The following is a 21,954-nucleotide window of genomic DNA, read 5'->3' on the forward strand; positions in this document are numbered from 1 at the left end:
AATGTATTTTAAATGTCTCGAATGCTTAAAGGGACACTCCACTTAAAAAAAAAAATGCTAATTTTCCAGCTCTCCTAGAGTTAAAAACTTGATTTCCACCCCCCCGGAATCCACTCAGCCGATCTCCGGGTCTGGAGGTACCACCCCCAGCACAGCTTAGCATAATCAATTGAATCCGACCAGACCACCAGCACACGCCAAAAAATATCCAAAGAGTTTTGATATTTTTCCTATTTAAAACTTGACTCCTCTGTAGTTACATCGTGTACTAAGACTGACAGAAAATTAAAAGGTGTGATTTTCTAGGCAGATATGTCTAGGAACTATACTCTGATTCTGGCGTAATAATCAAGGACTTTGCTGTTGTAACATGGCTGCATGAGGCTCAATGATATTACGCACTGCCCGAAAACAGTCCCCTTGGTAACTTTCAATAACAAGGGCCTATTTTTGGGCAGTGCGTAATATCATTTCATAAACATTTTTGAAACTCTGGTTATTTTTAAGCGCGATGCCAATGGTCTAATCAGATTCAACGGATTATCCCAAACTATGCCAAAAGTGCTAGCGCCAGACCCGATCATGACGGTCATATCAGCTAAATAGATTCCAAAAAGGCAAAAATCAAATGTCCAACTGAGCTGGAAAATAAGCATATTTTCAAAAAAAGTCAAGTGTCGCTATAAAGCTGCAATCTGCCACTTTTGCCTCTTTAACAGATCAATTTATAAATCATTATTGTAAACTTACCGTAGTGAATCATGGTAAGGTTAGGAGACTCAAAACTGATTGTTTATGCGGTTGCTCAATTATTGAGGAGCTCAGATGCAAAAGCCGCTAAGCGCCACATGAGATCATGAAATTAACCGAATGCTCTCGGCACGTATTATACGTTCATCCAATACTTTAGATTCAGATACACGTAATCATAACCTCAGGTATTTCAGTAATACCCTTTTTTGGCAGAATCCATTAAGAATCTGATATAAAAGCAGACACAGAGGTTTTTGCATCTGAGCTCTTCAATATTTTTTATTTTTAACGCAAACAGTTACAGAATACAGCTTTAAGAATCAGTGTAGACATATTCACAGATGTCTCATATAACATTCAATACGATCAATCAAAGTGGAATGCACATGCAACAGACGATGTGTTAGGAACAAATCTGAAGAGTCCCTGTGGAGCAGTTGAGGAATAATAGAGCGATGCTGAGATCTGATGTGGAAAAGAAACAAGGATCATTCCCAGACTTCACGCAGAGCTTTAGATGACATTCTCAAACAGCTGCATGGAGCTCATAATGTTCTCGTCCTAATGAAACGACGTTCAGATAAAAGTCCGTCAGTCATAGACAGTTACTCACAGTTTAATGCTAATGTTAGAGACAGAATTGAACATGTCTTGCTGTCGCACAGTGACATCATTCAACATCAGTCAATTGAATTATGACATTTATCAAGCTCAGGTACTTGTATAAAAGGCATAAAAACAAAATTTACTATGTTCTTACTTCAACTTAGACAAATAAATACATACCTATCTTTTTTCAATGTGTGCATGTAATCTTTGTACAGCGCGTCATGAATGTGTTAGCATTTAGGCTAGCCCCATGCATTCCTTAGGATCCAACAGGGATGAATTTAGAAGCCACCAAACACTTCCATGTTTTCCCTATTTAAAGACTGTTACACGAGTAAGTATGGTGGCACACAATAAGTTTTTGGTGACTTCTAAATTGATCCCTGTTTGGATCCTAAGGAATGAATCGGGCCAGGCTAAATGCTAATACATTCACGACGCGCTGTACAAAGATTCAGTGTACGCATTGAAAAAAGATAAGTATGTATTAATTCGTCTAAGTTGAGGTAAAAACATAGTAAAATATTGAACAACTGTGGTGTTTTCCTTTAAATGCTCAGCTCACTTACCCTCTGACACGTCTCTATGAATTCATCAATAGTGACCAGACCATCTCGATTTCGGTCCATCTTCTGGAAAACAAAGGTGGTTTCAGGCACATTTTATTCATAAATCAAGACATGGGAATACTCAAAGATTGATACCTGGAAGAATATCTCCACATGTTCAAATGCAGCATACTCTCTTACACTGGGATACGTGTAGCTGCCCATCAAATCATAAATGGACTTTATGATAGCCAGCATTTCCTGTAGAAAGTAACTGTATGTAAATTGCAAAGATGCATATGTTTTAATAAATGAATGATCAGTCAGTTAATGAATCTTTATACTTCTCTAGTGATGTATCCATCTTTATTTATATCGTACAGGTTAAAGGCCCATCTCAGTTTCTCTGTCACAGAGCCTCGAAGTAGAACAGAGAGGCCAATTACAAAGTCCTGCCAAAACACATGCATTCAAATGCTTTATATTCTTAGTTAATGGGAGACAGTGCTTGCATAAAATAACACAAACTAGCTAGCATTAGTTTCGATTTTTAGATCCATACAGTGTCCTTTACAGTACCTCAAAGCGTATTGAGCCATTTCGGTCCATGTCGAATGCATTGAAAAGGAAATGTGCATATGTGGTTGCATCTGAAAAAGATTTATTGTTAACAAGATTATGCGCATATTATTCAATAAAAATGCAACATCGAACACTACCCCACCTCCTTGAGGGAAGAACTGGGAATAGATCGATTTAAAGGTCTCCTCATCCACCAATCCACTGGGGCACTCCTGTTTATACAGACAAGACAAAAACTGTTACCATCACTGTCTGTAACTTATGCAAAATTCACAGGTCCTGATCTCACGTTTTTAAAGCCTCTGTACAGCGACTGAAGCTCCTTCCTTGTGAACTTGGTCTGAGCTTGCAACTGGTCGAGACCCTCGGGCTGATGTCTCACCATGGACAACTCCAGATCACAGTCAAAACTCTCTGTTAGATAGAGAAAGGACAGAGGAGGAGAAGGTGTGGAGGTGGAATGACTCGGTTTCTTTTAGGAGGGAACCAGGTACAGCACAGAGGAGGTGAAGGGTGTTTTGGAGAACCACAGGAGTTGGGGAGGAGGCAAATAAAAGAGATGATGTAAGCTAGAAGGGAAGGAAAATAGATAGGGACACAAATAAGGGTTCTGTGGGCCCTATTAAAGATTTACTCACCATCTATGTGGCATGAAAGAAGAAAATAAGAAGAAAAAAGATTCAGAGAGGATATAAAACATACCAGTGGAGAATAATATATTATTTGGGTTGCACCTAGATTGCGCGACATTACATAAATGTGTTGCCTCATAACAAAATGTTATTGTCTTCTCTATCTGTGAATTCTACACTAGAGACCTGAAGTAACTTTAAGAAGCCATTTCTACTTTTGTTGGTATAAACAGTTCATGTTTTGTAAAATACAAAATGTTTTTTTAGTTTTAGCATATACATACACTGTTGTGCCCTACCTGTCATTGTGGCAGTACCCTTTCACTGCCAAAAATGATTTTTAAGAAAAAAGTATTAGTATTTTTGTCTTGTTTTCAGTAAAAATATCAAAAAATTCTTAAATTAAGATGCTTTTTCTTGATGAGCAAAACGACCTAAGGAAATAAGTCTAGTTTTAAGACAAAAATATCAAATTTAAGTGATTTTGTGCATAAACAAACAAAAATTCTGCTAATGGGGTAAGCAAAAAACAAACAAACACTAAATTCAAGAAAAATTCAAGAAAAAATTGCGTACCCCATTGGCAGATTTTTTTGCTTGTTTTATGCACAAAATCACTTAGATTTGATATTTTTTGGTCTAAAAACTAGACTTATTTTCTTGGGTCGTTTTGCTCATCAAGAAAAAGCATCTTAATTTAAGAATTTTAGACATTTTTCCTGAAAACAAGACAAAAATATTTCTTGAAAATGATTTTTTTGCAGTGTTATAATGTCCTAAACCATTAGGTACAGATACAGTATGTATCGTGCAATACTAATATGATCTCTTTAGGTACAAAGCTGTACTTTTTGTAAAGGTAACGCCCCAGTGACACTTGGAGTACATATATTAGTAGTTTGACATTGTAGCATAAATAAGAGCAACACAACTGACCACTGTAAAAATGTCTGTTGACCTCAAAATGGTTGTGAATTGTATCAAGTAACACTTTTTAATAAATAACCAGCCTGATCACACGAGAATTCGTACATATATTACGAGTTGGCTAATTCATACTAAGTTAATCGTGCAAAAACGTACGATTCTCATGAAAAAACCAACAACAACAAAACCCAACCTATGGTTTTTGAAGAAAAAAAATCATAGTATTTTTTGTCTTATTTTCATAAAATTTTCTATTTTTTTTAATTTAAATGAATTTTCTTGATGAGCAAAACGACCCAAGAAAATAAGTCTAGTTTTTAGACCGAAAATATCAAATTTTCGCCAATGGGGTAAGCAATTTGTTCTTGAATTTTTCTTGAATTTAGTGTTTTTTTACACCATTAGCAGAATTTTTGTTTGTTTTATGCAAAAAAACACATAAAGTTTATATTTTTGGTCTAAAAACTAGACTTATTTTCTTGGGTCGTTTTGCTCATCACAAAAAAGCATCTTAATTTAAGATTTTAAGATATTTTTACTGAAAACAATTAAGACAAAAATACTAAGATTTACACTGTGTACACTGCAAAACATTGACTTTCTTACTTAGTATTTTTGTCTTGTTTTCAATAGAAATATCTAAAAATTCTTAAATGAAAAAATATATAATATAATAATATTAAATAATATTAAATAATATAATACAAAATATATAATATAAAAACATATAAAATTTAAGTGAATTTGTGCTCAAGACAAGCAAAAAAATCTGCCAATGGAATATGAAATTTTTCTTGAATTTACTTTACTTACATTTTTTTATTCCATTGTCAGATTTTTTTATGCTTGTTTTAAGCACAAATTCGCTTAAATTTTATATGTTTTGTCTAAAAACTAGACTTATTTTCTTAGGTCATTTGCTCATCAAGGAAATACATCTTAATTTAAGAATTTTTTGATATTCATACTGAAAACAAGACAAAAATACTAAGAAAGTGATTTTTTGCAGTGTAACCCCGCACCTAACCCCAAAGTCACAGGGGTCAAAGCAAATCACACAAAAATCTACGTGTGAATCTATGTATGAATCTACGCATGAATTAGCAAACTCATAAAACATGCACAAACTCCCGTGAGACAGCGTTGAAATAACTTAATGATAAAAGTCAATACAGCCAATAAATATTGTAATATTGAATCAACGCAACTACATTAAGTTAAAACAATGGCACTTTTCTTTTTTTTTAAAGTCAAAAAGCGCAACACGTTAAAGCCACAATGTTCCTCTTACCATCCAATCCCAGTGGCTCCCAGATGCCAAACTGTTTAAGCATTATAAAAAACAGAAGCATCACTACAGCTACTGCAAACAGTTCCATGCCCTGAATGGCCATCTCTGGAAGTTACCGAATTTCTTTCGGATAAGGTCAAGAGGTCATGCTGAATTTCAGTAAGCGATTTTCAGAGCTATTTTTTTCTCTGTGTTTTCATCATTTTGTTTGGACAATGTTTCTTCCGATTACTCTATAGCAACAAGTTCCTCAATATTCCAGGGTCCATTCCCGAAGCGATTCCCAAAACACTAAAACCACTGACTGATGCAGATAGACATCAAAACTTAATTGTTAACCACAAAGTTTTGCTTTCGCAAATAAATAAATAAACACATTGAAAAATCACTATTTGAAAATCCCAAAGTTATGTCCTCATATGTGTAAATCCATAACAACCAGATAGAAACCTCTTGTGGCTTTGGTCTCCAAAGACAAGCGAGTCGTGGTCATCCCCAGACCTTATCCTCCATAAGAAGTACAGAGCGAATCTCATCTCACAACATGGACACTCCCTCTTCTCTCTCTATAGCAATAATGCACAATGATGAGCCAGCCATAATAAGTGAGCATTTTTATTAGCAGGTCAGGTCAGCGGCTCCTTTCTCCTGCCATTCCATCACCCTCTCATCTCTCATTTGATACAAAGTAACATTTCGCTTTATCATCATTATCTGCATAACACTATAAAGGCAACAACAACAACACTTTAAAGTAACTTAATAAGTCAACATTTTATAACATATATTACTGTATGCATGCAAACCAGTAGCTATATAATGTTTTAAACATTTGAACATGCATTACTGAATTGTTAGATATTATATTGTATAATGCATTAGTTATCACAAGCCATCTGCAAGTTATTTAAAGTGGCTGAAAATTGAAAATGCTATAGACTATGGTCCAAATATAAACTTCTCTAGTAATGTCTATCCTCAGCATGCAAAACATCTATGAAAGCTATCATAAGGAATCCCAACATGAGGGCTTCAATCTACTTAACATGCTCTTAGGTTGTTATGCATTAGCGGAAGAGCATTATGACCGCTTGCCTTTATGGCTCTACCGTGCATGAAAGTGATTTTGAACGTTTATAAGTTGCAGCTCTTTTGAACAGCTGCCCAAATACAGTTTAGACCAGAAATATCCATTAGAATCTCACATGAAATCAATCAAACAGCAGGTTGAATTTTGGGTGTCGTAAAGGGGTAGTAAACCAGCTGTTTGATTGTGTTTATGGGGTGCACTGTGACATGCTCATGCTTTGGTAAAAAAATGCATTATTTTTCCATATTTTTCCTTTATTTTACTTGCTAAAAATGGGAAGTTGAGTTCCCTCAGAAATACGCAGTATGCTAAGATTGGTTAGCTGGCCCAGTGTGTTGCAATTCGTTAAGCAACTATCGCAAGTTTACCGGAAAATTGGGATTTTAAGTGTCATGTCCATTCAGTGGACACACATTTTTCTTTTAAAGGTTAATTTTTCAAAATGTAATATTAGTCTCCAGTATGGCCTGTAAAGTTTCAGGTCTACATTATTTAATATGCCATGTTGAAAAGACCCATTTTTGGGTGTTCAGGAAAAGCGCTGCTTTGTGTGTGTGTCTCTTTAAATGCAAATGACCTGCATATAACGTTTTTAATAAGACAAGCACCTTTTTAGTTCAAAATGAATGTGTGGAAATGAATTATGTAAAAAAGATTTAAACGTATCACCTACACAAAAAAAATAAAAGGCTGGATTTACTTAAAAATATATTGCATCATTTTAGCATCCATTTTTGGGCAAGTATTACATGGAATTTTAAGCAATTTATGCAACTGCAAAAAATTTCAAGTAAAACTTACTTAAAAAAGTGGATGCAAAAATTATGCACTATATTTTTAAGTAAATCCAGCATATTAATTTTTACAGTGTAACTGTGGTCTTTGGATGGTTATGGGTGGGGCCTGCGCAAAGTGATGTCATTTTGCTCAGAAAACACCAACAGCTTGTACCATGTGACTGTTGAGGTTTTATGGGGATTAAAAAAAAAGAGTAGGCAGATTTTTACCATTACAGGTTAGTTGTGTACACACACAGACGACACATAATTATGTTCAAACAACCAGCCCAGTCTTAAGAAATTTGTTTCTTAAGTTAGTTTTTGATTCTTTTTTCGTGATATTATCACGAATTTCCGAGTTTTTTCGTGATCGTATAACGAATTCCTATTTTCGTGTGATTATCACGTATTGGTTACTCAACTGTTTTGTTCTATTTTCTTACCATTGTCGCTTCGGTTTAGGGTTAGATTTACATAAAATGACAAACCCAACCCTAACCCTAATGCCAGTTAACATATAAAAAAAGAAATCAGAAAAAAATAGTATAAACCAATACACAAAGTGACATTCTAATGCAAGCACCAAATCTAACCCTAAACCGAAGGGTCAATGGTTTGAAAATAGGAAAAAGCAGTTGAGTAACCAATACGTGATAATCACACGAAAACAGGAATTCGTTATACGATCACAAAAAACGCGGAAATTTGTGATAATACCACGAAAAAAGAATCAAAAATGTATGTGACTATATCATGAAACTTTGTAAGACTAGGTAGAAACAACCTATATAAGTGAATTTTTTTTATTTAAACATGGCTGAAAACGGCAGGCTGATGCTGGGCGCCATACTTCTGTTTTGTTTATCAGTCATTGTACAATGTGCCGGTTGTTGTGATATTTGTCCCACCCCTCCTGAATGAAAAGTAACATTGATGAGCTAACCTTTTTCCCCAAAGCTGAAGATTTTTTAGCTCTCAGCGCGGAAAAACCTTTCCAGCTGCTGCCGTTTTATAAAAGCACGGGGCTTCCATTGGAAACATTTGAAAACATACGCCGACTGCAAGCGTTAACACTTTGGTGTGCACGTCCCCTTACAGCATATGACCTGGGTCACCAAGTGACATCCCAGGAGTGTTGGCTATTAATACAGTAGGAAAATAAACTGAATCTGAATTGATTCTGTTATTTAATTCAATGTAAAAATGTACCAAACATGTTTCTATCAATATGAAAATAGCGCTCCTTAATTTTAAATACAGATAGACTTATTGTATTGATTTCATGAAAAACTTTACCCATCAGCCTGAGTGCACGATGGAAAAGACAATGAGTTTGCACTTATTAATGCATGCGTTTATACTGGGGATATGCATCAAGGAGCAATAAGGACAAAAATCGATAGGTGAATGGCAGTGCAGTAGCTTTAAAGTTTACTGTGAAACTAACTCTGTCTATTATTCACAAGTTAATATTACTGATCTAACACACACACACACACACACACACACACACACACACACACACACACACACACACACACACACACACACACACACACACACACACACACACACACACACACACACACACACAGTTAACCCTTACTGAACTTTGCACTGTAGGGTAAATAACTGTAAACAACCAGTACACTAGAATATTGTAAGAAGGTTTTACTGTAACTAGCTGACAAAACTTTTCACAGTATATTACTGTAAGAATGCCCAGTAAGGTCTTACAGTCTTACACATTTTATATAGTGTGGCATTACAGTTTTTGCCTATTGCTTACACACTAAATCCGAATGCTTAGACCAAAGCCTCAATACCTAAACTTCTTGTAACATATGCTTAAACACAGTGTAACCATAGCTTAAACACATTGTCAACTTTGCACTTTGTTTGCAATTCTGTAGCACACTTATTGCGAAACACTACACACGTTTTCTTACATTAGACACATTTTTCAAAAACGAAATCACCTATTATCATTGGGAAAACACTCTGGTCAAAATGCAAAAGTCATCTGGCAATTATAGGCACTTACATACACACCTGAATACACTTGTACAGAAAACAGAACACCAATCGGTCCGAGTCTTAGCACTACAAATAGGCCTCAGGTAAGACATTCTGAGAACTTTGCAAGCATGGAGGCAATGCGAGTAAGAGTAAGAGGAGGACAAAGAGAGAGAGGAGTTGGACGTAAACATGGACATGGAAGAGGACAAAGACGAGGACCAGTGCGGAGACGTGTATCGAATGACATCAGGGCTACTCTGGTGGACCATGTCATAAATCATGGCCTATCTATGAGGGAGGCTGGGCAAAGAGTCCACCCTAACCTCAGTCGCTACACAGTAGCGTCAATACTAAGAACATTCCGACTGGAGAACAGGTATATCTTCAAGTTTCTACTACTGTACCTACTGTATGTGTCACATGATTCTGTATCATATTACAGTATTACTGTACAGTACTATTCAAAAATGAGTAGTGCTGTGAAGTATATGTCGCCTGTGATGTCGACGAGGTCTTGTGGCCAGATCCGAACAGAAGGAGGGATCCATAAGACCCCCCAGGCCCCCACCACACACATACATGCGCACACAAACACAAAACAAGTGTGTTTTTCCCCACAATAGCAGTTTATCCAGTTTTTTTTTTTTTTTACTTTTGTTTTGTGGTTAAATGTGATGACTTGTGGTTCTATTTTTCTTTATTTCTTTAAGAATGTTTTTTTTTTAGGGTAAAAACTCTTGTTTGATTACTGAATAAATTTAAACAAATAAATATATCTTTAAATAAATCTACTTTTGAGTTTTACTAAAGACTGAGTCTAAGAAATTTACGATAAAAATAAAACCACAAAGACTGCAGTGTTATATATAAAGCGGATCAGTGTGTTGCTGGTGATATGAAAGAGTAATTCAAATGGTGCTTGTGTGTATGGTTTTGTTACAAGAATTTCATTTTTAGAAAGGAGTGCTAAGTTTTGATTGCAGTGTTTCATTTTGGCATGGATGTGAGTTGTTAATCTCCAAGTGCTATGTCTGTGTGGCTTGTGTGTAGAGTTTTGACATAATGAGCCAAATTTAGCAAAAAGTGTGTAAGCAATAGGCAAAAACTGTAAATACAGACTAAATGTACATATAAATTACATACATTAAGTATCTACACCCGATGCCAATCCATTAACGTGCAGTCGTGCATGATTCATTTATTTGTGCTGCATTGTGGAGTCATTATAGTGTGTATAAATGTGAAATATTATCTCAAGGGAGCGTCTCCATAAAAGTGATTAAAATTCAGTGTAGCTCTTAATTTAATGGCCTTGTTGCTGAAACAGCATTATGGTTTCAGCATGATACATCAGACATAAGGGACTATTTGTCGGAGTCTCTCGGTTTACAGTTTCCTTTATATACAGTAGGGAAGCTGTAAGATAGTTGTAACATGTAATGTAACTAAAGGGATACACTGTAAAAGAATGAAAGTTGGATCTAAAAAAATATTTTAACTTGAAACAGTTAAAAAAAAATCAAATGTTATCAATGTAAAGTAAAACCTTACTTTAAGGTGAAGACATTTTTAAAAATTACTATTTTGCTAAAAAAATGTAAATTAATAAATTACTAAAGTAGATTTTTAAAAATTGTATAAAAATTGCTGTTATTATGCAGCTGGTTGCCAGTAACTTACTGTAAAAGATAAAGACTGAAAATGTTTGTTCATTTAATTTTGAACAAACTGTTGCCAGTAAATAACATAAAGGTAAAATCTACAGTAAGTTACTGGCAGCTAGTTGCCAGTAATACCAACACTGTAAAAAATATTTTGCTGCCTTAAAATTTTTTGTTGAATCAACTCGGATTTACAAGTCATTTCAACTTACTATTATTTATCATTACTAGAGATGAGTTGTTATAACTACAGGAGAGTTGCTATAACTCATAAAATTAAGTTGACTTTTCTAAACTATATTTTATAAATTGTGACAACTCATCTCTGTTGACATGACTTGATTTAACAAAAAAATTTAAGGCAGCAAAGTATTTTTAAATTGCAGCAATACTGTATTTTTTTGCAGAAAGTTTTTACAGTGAATTAGAAGAATAACCTAAAAATTACTTCAATTGGTAACACCATAAAAAATTAAACTTTATCAACTTAAATTTTCACTTGAAGTGAGAGCATTTTAGTTGAAAAAATATATGTTTAGGTGTTTACAATTGAATTATTTTTTTTCTGCTTAAAAATTATCTATGACTTATTAGATTTTTATGTCCCCTTTATAGGGTTTTAAAATGTTTCCTGAAAAGTGATCAGTAAGAAACATTTAAAAGAGAGAATCAGTAAAAGTAACATTTTGAGTTCATTGGTTGTCCTATTGCTGTACGTCACAAGAAATTACAGCATATTGCATCATGTTTATACACATGCCTACATCTGCTGGTGAATTGATACAAAATAATTGCTTTAACAAAAACTCCTGCACACTTCTGATTCTTTTAATCTCTAATGGTTTGCCCCCATAGGATTTCATTAGAAATGCCTTATGGCTAATGTCATTTTTGCTTGTTTTTACAAATGTAATATTGTTCATAGGCACTTATTCTATATGTCATTGCTAAAGGTGAATTATCACACATTATTAAGTATTAAATTGTGCAAAATTTTACTACAATCACATCCTAAGGTAAAGGTACAGAAACTTTACGGGTCACATTTCGAAAAGCATACTGCCATCTATTGGCATCTATTAACAGTACTAAACACAATGCAAGATGAATTCATCTATTTCTGATTCATTTTAAATGCATGGAAAAGCCGATTATATTTTTTCAAACCACCTGAAAGTAGAAAAATAAGTCTTGTGCAGCCGTAATATTTCTTAAAAATACAAAGTATTCGCAAATTACAATAAGTCCATTTTCTAGCAATGTCCTGTCACAGTTAAAGCATTTAAATGGAGATTTTATGCCTTAATAATGGTTTTAGAGGATTATAGCAATTGTGAAATGTACAGCGCTTCATTCAATATAATCCCCAATTTCACTATAACAGGGAGTGAGGCTATGCTTGGATTGCAAAAAGATCATTTTTAATACCCTTTTTAAAACACTTAAGTAGTACGATAATATTCAAAATGTTAAATAATTATCCTCCAGTTATACATCATTTACTGCTGCACAATGACAGCTGGTTTGTTTCACGAGAACTGATTCAGCAGTATGTTTTGGTCACATGTCCAGGGAACGTCAAATAGGAATAGGATCACCATTAAATCTGTAACTTGTTTATGCATTGAATGACTGCATATTTGAAATGCATACAAAATGATTGCATAAAGCATTGAAGCAAACAAATCAAATTAAGGAGTGATTATGTTTTGTGAACAGTCCAAGCTAATGGCTTGCCTGAATATAGCAACAGAAAGGGAAGTATGAGAAGTGCTGAGTGCTGATGGGGTCTCAGCTCTGCAGATGCACACACACGCACATTATTCACTGCCTGCATACACAGAGGTGCTTTGTCAATTATTTACAGCGGATGTTGTGGCACAGACACATGCTGTCCCCTTAAACAGCCCCTGAACAGACTGCATCTGACACAACTTACATATTAAAGACCTACAAACCTAAAAACATCTCCCAGTCCGTAGACAAAGATGATTGACTAAAACTACACTACAATATTGATGGCGGGTATAATATTGGAGTGGAAAGATGAATGCATTGAGTGTGAAAGTAATGATGAAAATGATGATAAAATATGGCACAAGTAGGACATATGGAAGCAGTGACTCTGTTTTAAAAATAAGCTTGGGCAATGCATCATGCACTATATAAAGCACAGTATTCAGTTTACATTATATAAAATATAGAACATAGTATATACATGCTGCCTTCGGGGCACGTCTTGATTTTATTTACAATGTGCGCACATGTACGCCAGCACTAAATGACATTACAGGTGGGAAACTCAGTTTTCTCTAAAATGTTGACTGTGTAATTTAGTTTGTGTACATTTTATGTACTGTTGATGAAGAACAGCAATAAAGCTTTTTAGATGACATAAAAAAATCACTCGCTTAGTCAATTTATGAGCTGATATGCTTGTGCATTTTTTTTATAGTGCTTTGTGGCAGAATAACAATGTGTTAAATATGCATAAATCATGCACGTAATTTAAAAAGCACTTAAAAAGCTTCCTGTCTTTGTTTGCAAGTTAAGAAATAGAAAAAAAATGGCTGACATGTACATTTTACGCATGTATGCATAAAATCACCTAAGCATGCATGTGATTTGTAGATAGTCATTTTTTGTGATTTAATGTTATAATCATTCTACATAATGTAACCTTGATATCTTTAATGTTGACTGAGTAAGGTCATGTCAAAAATTGAAATCAATGTAAGATCAATAATTGGATTATATGACTTTAGCCTGCATTTCACATGGTCACATATTTTTAAAGAGCACCTATTTCATTGCTAAAAAACATTGTTATTTTGTGAATTTAGTATAATACAATGTGTTTGTGTGGTTTATGGTTAAAAAACACATTATTTTTCACATAGCGCATACAGTTAGCTCCAGATTTCACTCTCTTCCTGAAACACATGGATTTGAAAAGCTCTGTGTCCCTGATTGGCCAGATAATCTGTACGTTGCGATTGGCCTGAATTCCTCTGATGTCAGCAGGAAATGTGACGCTCCTTACCATGTTTGAAAGATTCGGTTGCTTTTAGGAGTTAATTTACAGGCTGTGAGTCCGAAGCGGGAGGAATTATGATAATTTCGGTCTTGTCTACATCACCAATCCCAGGAAGTAAACTGTTGCCTACAATCCGTGTGTTTGTTGTAGTCCAAAAAAAGAGATTTATGTTGGAGAAGATAACTTACGTCATTGTTTACTTTGGGGTTGTACCTTTAGCATATCGTTTACATACTTATACACACTTACACACCAAAGAAAATTTAAAAACGTGAATCAGACAATAGGTCCTCTTTAAATGCTATACTAAACCTCTCCTCTCTGACTCCATGTGTTTCAGATGAAAACATTTTCGGGGTTCTCCAGAATCATACTTGAGCCCTGTGGCGCTCTGCTGGCGATGATCCAATTGACCAGACAGCATTTCCTAAGGGACTTGCGAGAGATGCGCGGCTTCTGCCACTTCCCCCCGTCGTCCCTCTGTCTGCTGGGGTCTCCGTTTTGACCGCTGGCATCAGGCCGGAGACCTCCGTCCACACCTTTCTGTCCATCTGCCTGCGGCACAACAACAATGTGGGAACTCATTAAAAGGGCAGGTCGTAAAAGTGAGGTTTAAGGCAGGGGATTGAATTAAAAACTCTACGAGGAGCTGTGAGAGATTTCTAACTGCAGGAGAGTCAGGTTGCTTCCTCAGTGGGGATGCACTTGTGTGCCATTTCCCATTGTAAGGCATTTTAAGAGGGTATCGAGTTGAGGTTATATTAAAAATGCAGTAAGAGCATAGACAGATGGGAGCAGACATTCCTCATAGTCTAGAAAAATGCTGAGTTGCTGTATGGTTGGATCAAATGTAGACGAACCACTGGGTTTAAATGAACCCATGTTGGTTTATCCAGAAATGCTAGGTTGTTTTGAGCATGGTTGGGTCAGATAAGGACATTTTTAAGTTAACTTTCAAGTTTGTCTATATTTTACTGAACCATGGGATGAAACAACCAAGCATTATCAAACTTTTGGCCAAAAACTAAGACATCTTTTTCGACTCTAAAAAAATAATTCTTTACACTTAATGCTTTACACCCGCCTTAAAGGCGGGGTGCATGATTTCTGAAAGCCAATGTTGACATTTAAAATCACCTAAACAAACACGCCCCTACCCCAATAGAATCTAAACCTTCTTTTGATAGACCCGCCCCACACATACCCAACCCAGGCAATGTTGTCCGTTAGTAGACACACCCCTTACTGCTGATTGGCTACAAGTGTGTTTTGGTCCTTGGCCCGATTCCATTATCCAAAGTGTTTTTCAAAAATCATGCACCCCGCCTTTAAGGGGTGCATGATGATGCTGGGGGGGGGCAGTTTTATATGACACATTAATTTATCATAAATTTTTTACCTTAAAAGATATAACTTAATATGTTTTAATAGAAATTCAAAGTTTAAGATCGCTTTATGTCATAAATTTTCTTGTGTGTTTGGCCACGGAGGGATGCACCCTACCAGTAACGGTGGTGACTTCTCTTCCAAGGGGCGCGAATTCAAAATATGTGTTCGAAGTGTCATGTGTGTGGCTCGTCATGTCAAAATATGTATTCGTTGCATCATATGAATCATATGCATCATTTGTCATTTCAAAATAAGTGCCTGCTGCACACGCGTCAAAATAGTTTATGATAAAAGACACGCTCACGTTCACAAAGTACTCGCAAGACACTAATTTAACACTAAACTCTGATACCACATGAGATTATGCGAGTATCTGGCAAACGCAAGCGTCTTTTTAATTATAAATCCCTTCGAAGCGTCTGCAGCAGGCACTTATTTTGACAAGACACGTGATGCACATAAGTTTACATGACGCGCCAAATACATATTTTGAAATGACATGTTCGCATTGTGCACCCTCGAAAAAGAAGTCAGTGGCTGCCACTTCACCCTCCACAAGGGGGGTGCATGCAAAAAATTTTGAGAACCACCGGGTTAAATTAACCCAGAAAATGTTTGACCCAGCAATGGGTTGAAACAACCCAGCGTATAGAATACATGATTAATATGAGTAACAGAACACCTTAAAAAGTTACAAATAAACCGAATTCCTGTGATTGAAAACCCTTAAATCAGTAAAAAGGTTAAGACCACACAAAATAAATGTTCCAGCCAAACTCTGCATTTTAGTGACTTGAAATATCATATGCGGTGTTATACAACAAGGTATCTAACTGTGCTTAACAGCATATAAAATACTTTTTTTGCAAGGGATATTAATATACAGACAAGTCTAACACCAGCAAAAGATAAATGCATCATACTTCAAAGTTGTGTAAGGTGAGACTCACATAGAAAAGAAAAAAACGTACAAGTGTCTGAGGATAGCTGAAAAGTTAAAAAGAAAAGAAAAGAAAATCCTCAAATCCTCATAGAAATGCACATATTTGTGAAAGTTCACTTGTATGTGTATGAGCTATTGTTTATGAATACAACAAGATATCATGGAAAGGCCAGACAATTTTTTTGCTTCCTGTCAGAAAAATGGTCAAATAAGGGTCTCTGGCTGTCACTGGGGCAGTACCCTTTTAAAGGGGACCTATTTCATTGCTAAAAACAACGTTATTTTGTGTATTTGGTATAATACAATGTGCGGTGTTGGGGAAAGTTACTTTTAAAAGTAATGCATTACAATATTAAGTTACTCCCCAAAAAAGTAACTAATTGCGTTACTTAGTTACTTTTCACGGAAAGTAATGCTTACGTTACTTTTAAGTTACGTTTTCTTACTTGGCTGAGGCTTGATCTCTTTCAAGCCTTGCAGGTTTTTTTTATGATCGCAAAAATGTAAAGCTCTGGCCTGCCATCTCCGTTTCTGACTCAAACTGTTCCCGCTCAGGCACACAGAGTGCATAATTCTATGTTAATATGTTCAGTTTAATTCAGTACATTATTTTATTTTTAAATTGAATTTATTAAACTAAAAAGTAACTCGCATTATTTTTTTTTAAATAACTAAAATATTAATGTGTACATTTATAAAGTAATGCGTTACTTTACTGGTTACTTTCCGAAAAGTAATATTATTACGTAATGCGCATTTCTTGTAATGCGTTACCCCCAACACTGACAATGTGTTCACGTGGCTTATGGTTAAAAAAACATTATTTTCAACATACCGTACATTTTTGTAGCTCCAGATTTCCCTGTCTTCCTGAAACAAAGGAATTTTGTACAAAATTCATGATTTGAAAAGCGCTGTGTCCCTTATTGGCCAGCTAATCTGTACATTGTGATTGGCCTGAATACCTCTGACGTCAGCTAGAAACGTGATGCTCCTTACCATGTTTGAAAGATTCACTCACAATGCAATGCCGACAGGAGTTAACTTACAGACTGTACAGTAAGTCAAAGCGGGAGGAATTATGATAAAGTCGGTAAACTGTTGCCTACAATCCGCGTGTTTGTTGTAGTCTAAGAAAATTGATTCATGTTCGAGACGATAACTCGCGTCATTGTTTACATTCGGATATGTTTGCATATCATTAATGTACTAACACACACTTATATACCAAAGGAAATGTAAACGTGAATAGGTGCCCTTTAAAAGGTTTTAATATGTACCATTTCGGTGCATATATAAATACATTTGGTAGCAGTATGTACCTCTAATGTACTAATATGAACTCTTGGTGCAAATGTGTACTTTTTGAAAAGATCCCAGCTCAGTGACAGCTGGAGACCATTTTCTGACCATTTTTATCTGACCGTGTATGAAAAGACACAAAGATTTGTTATAAACATTCAGAACGTCACTAAATAATTTAACATCTCTCAATAGTCATGAAAAACTACACATATTTGTATTCACTTCCTTAAAAGGACACATAGTTTGAGAGTAAATGCTTAAACGAACTAACATGATTGCCTACACACCTGCTTAGACCGCCAATTGGGAATATTATATAACCCACCAGCAGTAAATTAGTTGGGTAGGGCAATACTTACTTGTGTATTTTTTGACTGTGTATTTGTGTGTTATACAGCGATTTGTTGTCGTGCGTATTTGTGCTGGAATGTCATGCTGTCACCTACAGTTCGTGACACCTGCTCCATTATTAATACAACCGTGAAGAGGCAGTCGAGTGTATCATGTACGGTAAGAAGTGCCGATATAGCAACCACCAATTAATCCCTTGTCTGACCACTGTGGTTGTTCAACCTGTCACAAACAACCACATATGGCACCTTCAATACAAACAGCCCTTGATATCCCTGCAGGAATACCAGAAAAGTTGAACCTGTAACATTGTGCTGGTACATGGGAGCAAAGAGCGGCAAAATATTTATGTGATATTGTTGAGAGTGACTGCGACTCTTGATAATAAAAGTTGTAGATTCATTGTTGCATTCATAACAACAGAGAAGTCAATTTTTCATCCCTTCAACACCCTCAATTAGATTCATTTCTCTCTGTCTTGACTTCTCTCCCTGAGAGAACTTTCAAAACATTGTTTGCTTTGTGGGATGAGTGAATATATGCATACTGTAAATGACTGACTGCACTGCGTTTGCCAAGTAAAGTGGGAGAACTTGCACAACCATAGCACCATTTGTCATATGGAGGCAATAATACAAGAAGTACTTATACTAAGTTAGTAGTTTTCACATTTCTAATATCATGCCTGTTGAGAGAGAGATAGTTAGTTTTTTATGAAGATAGAAGAGCAGACAACATCTACTTGTAAAGCATTCATAAAACAATATATGTTTTTAATTGTTTTTTGAATGTTGCAATTGGCCGGACCATTTGGAAGATCCTTTCATCAGCAGGGAGTAGTAAAGAAGATTGAAAAAGGTGAAAGGTGGTGTTTCTTCATACTTCTTCCTTTTATTTCTTTACACCATTCCAGCATCTACGGCTATATTCATGGAGAGAACCAGTTAATCCATACACAAGTTTTATTCAGACAAGTTGATCCATACACAGGTTGGGGGAGGGACAATTTGGCATCTCAAATTTGCCTTGCATGTTTTTGGCCTGTGGGAGGAAACTGGAGTACCTGGAGTACATGCAAAGACACAGGGAGAACATGCACACAGAAAGGCCACCTGCCCTAGCCAGGGCTCAAACGGCAGACCTTCTTGCTGTAAGGCAACAGTGCTACCCACTGGTTACTTCATACTACCTAAAATTTCTTCTATACAGGCTGTAATGCGTGCTGATCATCTGGGTGAAATAAGAAGTAGATATGGGTGTCATCGGCATAACAGTGGTAGGATAAGCCATGCGCATGTATGATAGGCTCTAAGGATGTTGTGTAGATGGAGAAAAGGAGTGGACCAAGCACTGATCCCTGAGGGACCCCAGTGACCATCTTGTTAGCTGTGGTCGAAAACCCCCCCATGACATTCTGAATGATCTATCGAAGAGGTAGGATTTCATCTACTACTCATACACCGACTGCAGACAAAATCCAGTGGGCATGGGGCCTAAAGCAACTGTAGATAAATATATTCTAGAGCACCATTTACCAAGCAGATTATACCAACAGGATCTAAAGCAGCACTATATCTGAATTTCCTAGTTTGGTCAAAATATCATAGAAATCTTATTTGTTATTATCTATGGATAAACAACAGGACCAAATCCTTTTAAAAGTTTTTATGACTGTCCCTGGAAAATGGGAACATCTGGTCACCCAAAGCTTATCAGATCCTAGAACAGCATTAACCAATCAAAAACTAGAGCACTATCACCACTGAGAAGATTCTTTGGTTAGGGTTGTAGGGTTACCAGATTAAAAAGCTTAAAAAAATACACAATATCTTTATCAAGGACATTAAAAAGATTGTAAACAGCCACTGAGTATGGGATGCTAATTCCAAAATGCATCCAAACAAAACCACAAATGAATGTAGTCAGTCTGAAAATAACAATGCTGAAAATAATCAGTCCACAATAGAAAAAGTACTTATACTTTCAAAACATATTAATATTGTACACATGTACACAGTCCTAATCCCACCACTGTTATCATTTGATCCTGACTTTGATTTCTCTGTCTGTCTAATGCTGTTGCCCTAGGGCTGTTTCTTCTGACATATTTTTTGAGTCCAAAGAGTATAATACTTTTTGTTACGTTTTTTTATTATATTTTTTTGTTTATATCTAGGCAGAACATTCACTGAAATATTAAACAGTTCTGTTGCGTTTGAAACTTATCACAGTTTCCTCCCTCTGCCACCATACAGAGCCAACATTACATTGATTCAAACTCTGAGGCCCTCAGTCGAATCCACATCTCACTTTTGAAGAACTAAAAAAGAAACAGAACTCCTTATTTTTCGAGCAAGTGTAAAAGACATCAATGCTTTGGAGTACTTGCTTTAAAAAAGTAAGAGTCAAAATAAACAACATCAAAAATGCATAATTTTCAAAATTTCATCTTAGGACAAGGTACAAAATAATAAAGTACACGAGCTTTCGATCTACGCTGCTGCTGTAAAGTAAAAGCTTTTACTGAAACATGGACATAATTACAGGAAATGAGAATACGTTGCAAATAAGTAAGTAAACCCCGGTAGCAGATCTAGGCAGGTGGTGCTGGGGGAAGAAGGTGGGCTAGGAATAATCCCAAGAGATGCTGCATTGAGCTGAACCAGGACAAAACAGAATTAAAAAAATTACGTCTTGGAGATTTACAGTATTTGACTGCGCTGTCAGCTTTATGACTGAATTTGCCATTCCCAACCAATTTTTGTTAACAGTACTAATTGTTTCAAGAGTTACACACAGTGATTGTCACCAAAAATATCAGTATTAACAAGAAAACTTTATAAAATGAATAGTTCAATTCCTATGTTTGTTAGTGTACAGTATATACAGTTTTTATACAGTACACAAACCATTCTGTTACTGCATACAGAAGCATAAAGACTAAACAACATTTCAAATGGAGCAGAGAAAGTGAAAATTGGCTTTGGCCCTTTTCCCTGTTTTCTCAAAAATCTCTTCAATTACATTAGCCAAGGGACATCAAGGGCATGATATCAAATTAAGACACAGGCTGTCCTAAAGTAGTCTGAACAAAGGCACAGTGTTACATAATAATAAGATTACTGGTTTTAAGTGACTATCCAACAAATTGCGAAAATGAAAAAGGCCTAGGGCTTTACCAAAGACTCTTTACTTAACACATGCACACACACTTTTCTATTTCTAAATGCCTTCAAGTTTCTAAAAACTCTCAAGTAAATGGCACGGATGACACTAAATCAGATTATAGACAAAAAATTGAGAATTTTTTAATTAATACATTCATTTTGATTGGAAAAGAGACAACTCAAAATAATTATACATACATTGAATATACATTGCATTTGGTTTTAGGTAGAAATTAAGTGTATAGCAGTACCTGCATGATGCTAAGCTGGTTGTTTATGTAGCTGGATGAGAGTAGAGTAATCCTCCGATGTTTAGCCGTTCTTTCATTTATCGTCTCCCGCCAGATGGATCTGCAGACAGATGTGAATCAGAGAAACATTGCTGCTTGCTCTCTAGTGACAGAAAGGAGAGAGAGAGAGAGAGAGAGAGAGAGAGAGAGAGAGAGAGAGAGAGAGAGAGAGAGAGAGAGAGAGAGAGAGAGAGAGAGAGAGATGCCTGTGACGATTACATTGTGTTTTTAGTTACTCGGTGTGTTGTTCACTGTCGGTTATCTGAATTATATGTATCGGTATATTATATACGTTTGGTTCCATAACGCGATAAACGACATTTTAAAAAATGAGTTACCTCCAAAATCAGTATTGTATCTGGTCAGTATTAAAAAGTAAATTCTTAATTTTACGCGAAATCCAATATCCCCCGTGCTATTCTGTCATTTTTTCTCCATTTTTCCCACAAAACGCGATAAACACCAGTTCTCCTTCTTTGCGGAATGCAATAAATCCGCTCAACAAATCACAGCGCACCATTCCACGCATTGTAAACAACAATGGCGGCGCGTTGAATACACACAGAATCTTAATTTTGATT

At 35.8% G+C, this 21,954-nt stretch overlaps 1 protein-coding gene across 3 annotated transcripts; it reads right to left on the minus strand.

The window, feature by feature from the left end:
• Window positions 1-164: 164 nt before the first annotated feature.
• Window positions 165-21,472, minus strand: kcnip3b (Kv channel interacting protein 3b, calsenilin). Of its 3 annotated transcripts, none has more exons than XM_055208695.2 (9): window positions 21,335-21,472; window positions 14,303-14,483; window positions 2,782-2,906; window positions 2,635-2,704; window positions 2,490-2,560; window positions 2,255-2,362; window positions 2,067-2,171; window positions 1,932-1,994; window positions 165-1,218 (listed from the first exon to the last, which is right to left on the minus strand). In XM_055208695.2, exons 1-9 carry the CDS (start codon window positions 21,338-21,340, stop codon window positions 1,120-1,122), a joined length of 828 nt encoding a protein of 275 aa, XP_055064670.2. In that variant the 5' UTR covers window positions 21,341-21,472; the 3' UTR covers window positions 165-1,119. The 3 variants fall into 3 exon arrangements, with proteins under 3 accessions (XP_055064670.2, XP_055064672.1, XP_055064673.1); XM_055208697.2 differs by having other exon boundaries at window positions 165-1,314; XM_055208698.2 differs by lacking the exons at window positions 14,303-14,483; window positions 21,335-21,472 and adding an exon at window positions 5,343-7,128 and having other exon boundaries at window positions 165-1,314.
• Between the last annotated feature and the right edge of the window lie 482 nt (window positions 21,473-21,954).

This window comes from Misgurnus anguillicaudatus, chromosome 12 (genome assembly GCF_027580225.2).
Source record: "Misgurnus anguillicaudatus chromosome 12, ASM2758022v2, whole genome shotgun sequence".
Lineage (NCBI taxonomy): Eukaryota > Metazoa > Chordata > Actinopteri > Cypriniformes > Cobitidae > Misgurnus > Misgurnus anguillicaudatus.

Bases quoted from the DNA above. Each gene is read 5' to 3' on its own strand.
- kcnip3b (XM_055208695.2), bottom strand. The intron at 2,705-2,781 runs GTGAGATCAGGA...CTGTATAAACAG, and splicing joins TGTACAGAGGCTTTAAAAAC to GAGTGCCCCAGTGGATTGGT. The intron at 1,995-2,066 runs GTATCAATCTTT...TTTGTTTTCCAG, and splicing joins ATGTGGAGATATTCTTCCAG to AAGATGGACCGAAATCGAGA.